General features: G+C 42.6%; 1 protein-coding gene across 1 annotated transcript; it reads right to left on the reverse strand.

Moving 5' to 3' along the window:
- Positions 1–406: 406 nt before the first annotated feature.
- On the reverse strand, positions 407–4,506 carry LOC147458090 (glucose-6-phosphate isomerase 1, chloroplastic-like). The gene is made up of 14 exons (XM_086512832.1): positions 3,730–4,506; positions 3,295–3,417; positions 2,866–2,964; positions 2,687–2,770; positions 2,435–2,578; positions 2,288–2,353; positions 2,142–2,210; positions 1,954–2,061; positions 1,816–1,868; positions 1,565–1,703; positions 1,304–1,460; positions 1,047–1,125; positions 903–969; positions 407–820 (listed from the first exon to the last, which is right to left on the reverse strand). Exons 1-14 carry the CDS (start codon positions 4,291–4,293, stop codon positions 686–688), a joined length of 1,887 nt encoding a protein of 628 aa, XP_086368958.1. The 5' UTR covers positions 4,294–4,506; the 3' UTR covers positions 407–685.
- Between the last annotated feature and the right edge of the window lie 269 nt (positions 4,507–4,775).

The following is a 4,775-nucleotide window of genomic DNA, read 5'->3' on the forward strand; positions in this document are numbered from 1 at the left end:
CCATTAAAATACAAAGCCCTGACACACAGTCCTTGGGCACAGCATACGTGTCAAGGCATTCAGTTTGCTTGTGAGATTTGATATTTTGCTTTACTTGGTGCCAGCTTGCATCTACATAGCAAATAATAAATACTTCCCTTGAACTGTAGTGCAATTCGAATCAATTGACCACAGTTTGTACCACCTCACCTGCATGTTGAGACATTAAGGGTCTCACTGACGCCATTTCCAAACCCTGCAATGAAATTTCTTCAGATCTGTCTAAAAAACTTGGCCCCTGCCAGTTTGGCTGTAAACTGCCAACAAAAGGTAAGTCTTGAAGTCTCTTGGTCGTGACTTAATCACACCTGCAAGCAGCTTCACCATGACACCCAAAATGATCCAATATCGACATGGAGAGTCCGGCTTGTGACAAAATCAATAAATAACTCTGCTTGATTCACTAATTCATTTCATATCGCCTGATACATTATGCCAATGCACAACATGCCAATTTTTTGTCAAAAAGAGGGAAGATTTTGCTGCACTTGTAAAGCAGCTCTGGAACATGTTGCAGTGATGTGTTTAAATCGTGGGAGGAGCAAAAACATCCCTTTATTCTAAATTACAAAGAGCAGATCTTTGCAGGTTTGAATTATTGTACAAGTGTGGAGACGGGCAAGGATATAAAGTTCCAAGAGGAGTTTCAGTCGTATAGATCCTCAACATTGCATTCTCCAGTGAAAACTGTCATGCTTTTGGGTGAGCCACACCTTCCTTCAGCAATAATGACACGGTCATTCGAGGCCATATGCGCTACAATCTTGTATATCATTTCTATCTGTGGTAGGTGAAAACAAGTATTACCCAATTGCCCTTGGAAAGAGAAAATAAACAAGATTATTTCTTGCAGCCACAGTTACCTGTTGAGGCAGGTGGCAACGTTCAGCGACTTGCTCCAAAGTCAAAGCCTCCACAGGATCCTTACAACTGAAACAATCCTTAAAAGTTAAAAATGAACAAATTGTGAACTTATTTGTTCCCTTTAGAGCAAGGCAACTAGTTACCTAGCATCGTTAAGGACTGCAAGGACTCTCTTCTGGAGTGCCAAAACTTCCGCTGCTGCTTTCTTGCCTGCCTCAACCCCTGCATCACAACAGATAGCATTGGAAGTCACATCAATAGGCTTGCATGAAGTATCTCAACTTGTTAAGAGGCAGCCAAGAAATGTCAAACATGCGTACAATTGTGAGTAAATACACTGCAAGAAGATACACCTCTTATGATCAATCGCATTTACAGGAAAGGCATTCAAAAAACTAACCAGGTTGATGATAGGCATTGATGTTTATAAGACTCGCATAAAAGCCCACCGCTCTCTCGTAAAGGGCGATCATTGCTCCCACAGATCTTGGTGTCACCTCCTCTATAGTTACTGTTATAGACTCCCTCTTATTGGCATATAAAGCAGATCTGGTCCCCTGCAATCACTCCAAGCATAAAACTCGAACCTTGAAAGGCAGTAGTCTACAAATGCATAGCCATCAAGTCACAAAGTGCAATAGCAGTAAATCCAGTTACCAACCTGAAGCATGCCAAAGAGGTAATCCCCACATGTAACACCAGGCTCAAGCTCCCAATCATGACCAGGCGGTCTGTCCCTAAGAACTTCGATAAAGGTTGCAAAGAAGTTGTGTACGCCTTCTCTTAGCTGTTGTATATACCTGCCAAAAATCAACAATCGAATCTTCAGTTTTCCACCCTAGAAACCATTTTGTAATAATCACACTGGCAAAATCAACTCTCGAATAAATCAAGTCAAGGTTTAGAACGTACGCATGCTGATCCGTGCTACCTTTATTTCCATAAACTGCAAGACCTTGATTGACCTGAGCACAGAACAGTCTAGCTCCATGACTTGATTTAACAGCTCAAACTTCATGGAAAAATCTTGGTAGCTGCTGCATCTCTTACCAAATTCCCTGCCAGATCAAACTCCTTCCCCAGTGACTCCATAACAAGCTGTTGCAAATATCGGCTAAACAATAGCAAGCTATCCTTATATGGTAAGACCACCATATCCTAAACAGAACACATTAAGCCATCATTATTAAGCTAACCATTCACGAGGAATGGCAGAAGTGATAGGTTAGTCTTCATACCTTGGATCCCACGCCATCAGAAGCCCAATACCAGCAAAGCGCCAGTAATGCTGCTGGGTTTTGCTTTACCTGTGTAATATCAGATAATGGGTGATGCTGCCTTAGAAAATGAGATAAGCACTCAAAAAGCAGAGTGAAGGACCTACGGAAGGTACTCTTGTTGCTTCATCCATGATGGCAGCTCCAGCAAGCATTTCCTTGATATCAATGCCCTATCACGAAACCCACTCAAGTTAGGTCATAAATAGCAATACTAATTTTGAGGAATAACCGGTGAAACTTTGGGTTCTTACTTGGAGGGCAGCAGGCAGTAACCCAACTGCAGACATCTCTGATGTGCGCCCTCCAACCCAATCAAACATAGGGAACCTTGCTAGCCAGCCTTCTATTCTTGCCGTGTTGTCCAACAGAGAGTTGTCCTGGGTGATAGCAACACCCTGCTATGCCAAACAGACCATGGTGAATCCCACGGTAATTGACTTTTCAACACACCCTTTGTCATAATATTGGCAAAAATAGAAGGGCCATGAACGATTCACTCTGACCTGCTTTGCAAAATCCAGTCCTTTTTCTCTAAATGCCTTCTGAACTTCCAACAAACCATTTCGTGTCTCTGGAGTCCCGCCACTCTAAAAGCCAAGTGTTGCCAGCATCAGTTTTAATGATTCTAAAGTGCTCCTTCCAAAAACTGATCTGCAAGAAATTATCAAGAAGAACTTACAACCTTTGAAATCACTATAACTAGAGTGGATGACAACTCTGGCCCAAGCTGAGCGATTTGATGATCAATACCAGCTGGATCGGTGTTGTCTATAAACCTGATCTGCGGCATGGCACGACAAGTTTAGCATCCTAATGGAGTAGAAACACGCCTCAAAGTAACATCCATAAGTCCCTATTTTACAATGTAGGACAAAGCATGGAGAAACACACACATAGTTTTATGCGTAGAAAATTGTATATGTATGCATGAAATATACACAAACATCATCACTGATCCATAATGTATGTCAATCACATTTTGTATACTGATAATTGAAAAAAAAAAAGTACACTCTCTTAACAGCCTATATTTTCCAAAACTGAACAATTTTTCCTGGATGCATTACATCTCTCATTAACAAGCTCCATGACAATGTACAATGTGGCACACCTTGAGAGGTGGGTTGTCTGGTGCCAAGGCCTCAGCTACAAACTGAGGCCCAAGAGCTGATCCACCAATGCCAACTGACAACACTTGTGTAAATCGCCCTGCTGGACAAGGGGGCGGCTTTATCTGATGAAATTAAAAAACCAGGAGTCAGATTCTAAGCTTTTTTCTCCTATTTTCTTCCAAAACAAATAGCTTCATTCAATGTCAATGCCATGTGTTTGATCAAGGAAAGCACTTTAAACAAGCCAATATTGGACAGAATTTGAACCATAATCATTACAAGTGAACACGCAAACACATCCTGACTACAGAAAATGCCAAGATCTCTGCATTTGTATACGAACATTTACAAATGTGGCTGCTGAATTGACATGCTGATCCTGGAACAAAAACATATGATTTCAAGACATTGAACTGTCCAAAAAAATTGCTTACCTTACCACTAACAACATCAGCTGCAAATACGCTAACTCTCTCAAGGGCACCGTCAATTTGCTTCTTGAGGAAGACAGAGGGAGCAAGTTCCGGCTTGCGAAGCCAATAATGGCCAACCATTCTCTTCTCATCAGGGTTGGAGATCGCACCACCTTCAAGCTCCACCATAGCCAAAAAAGCTTTCTGAAATTTTACCTCCATTTCCGCAACAAATTCATCAGAAAATCCAATTCTGCTTACATCTACATACAGCCCAAGATCCTTGTGCTGGTAAATCCAGTCTAGATAGCGTTGCCATAGTCGTTGAGGATCCGTCTCTGGGCGACTTTTTGCTTTCAAAGCGGGCACATCGACCAAGGATTCTGAAGTGCGAGAAGAGACTGTAGTGGCTTGTGGAGGGGCGCACATGGTCAATTTAGGGTTTCTGCGCAAAGAAAAAGGGCTGAGGGAGAGGCGGGAGGAGGTGGGCGACGGTGAAGATGACCGAGAAAGGGGTGCTGAGGCTGAGGAAGAGGTTGATGCAGCTGCTGAAGAAGAGGGGTGCGCTGTGGTGGCCATCGCCATGGCTGAAGGAGGGAGAGAGACTGGTCAAAAGACGCAAACACAGAAAATATGCAGTCTACAGGGTGGTTTCCTCCTCCATCGGGAGAAGGGAATACCCGCTATACCACCCTATACCACCTCCTCCCCTGCTCTTTTCGCATTCTATGAATAGCCCACATAGATATACACTGTAAATATCTAGGAGCTTTCCACAACTATATCTACATGTTTGTATGTGCCTCCAATCGTGTATACCTATGGCCTATGTGTGCTCCCAAGATGAAACCCAACTCCCAAATCAAGCTAACGTGTCTTTTGTGTACATAGATTGCATGACCCAATGTGGATAGCTCAATCACCTCAATATGCCCTTCTCAAAAGAAGGTTTCCCTATTCTTTGTCTTTACTATAACTATAAAGCACTTCTCAACCATTCTTTGTCAATAGTTCAAATATAAAGTTCATGCTTTCCTTACACTCATTAAGGCCCTCGAAGGTTGCAC

This window comes from Adiantum capillus-veneris, chromosome 5 (genome assembly GCF_014529385.1).
Source record: "Adiantum capillus-veneris isolate H3 chromosome 5, ASM1452938v2, whole genome shotgun sequence".
NCBI classification, from domain to species: Eukaryota; Viridiplantae; Streptophyta; class Polypodiopsida; order Polypodiales; family Pteridaceae; genus Adiantum; species Adiantum capillus-veneris.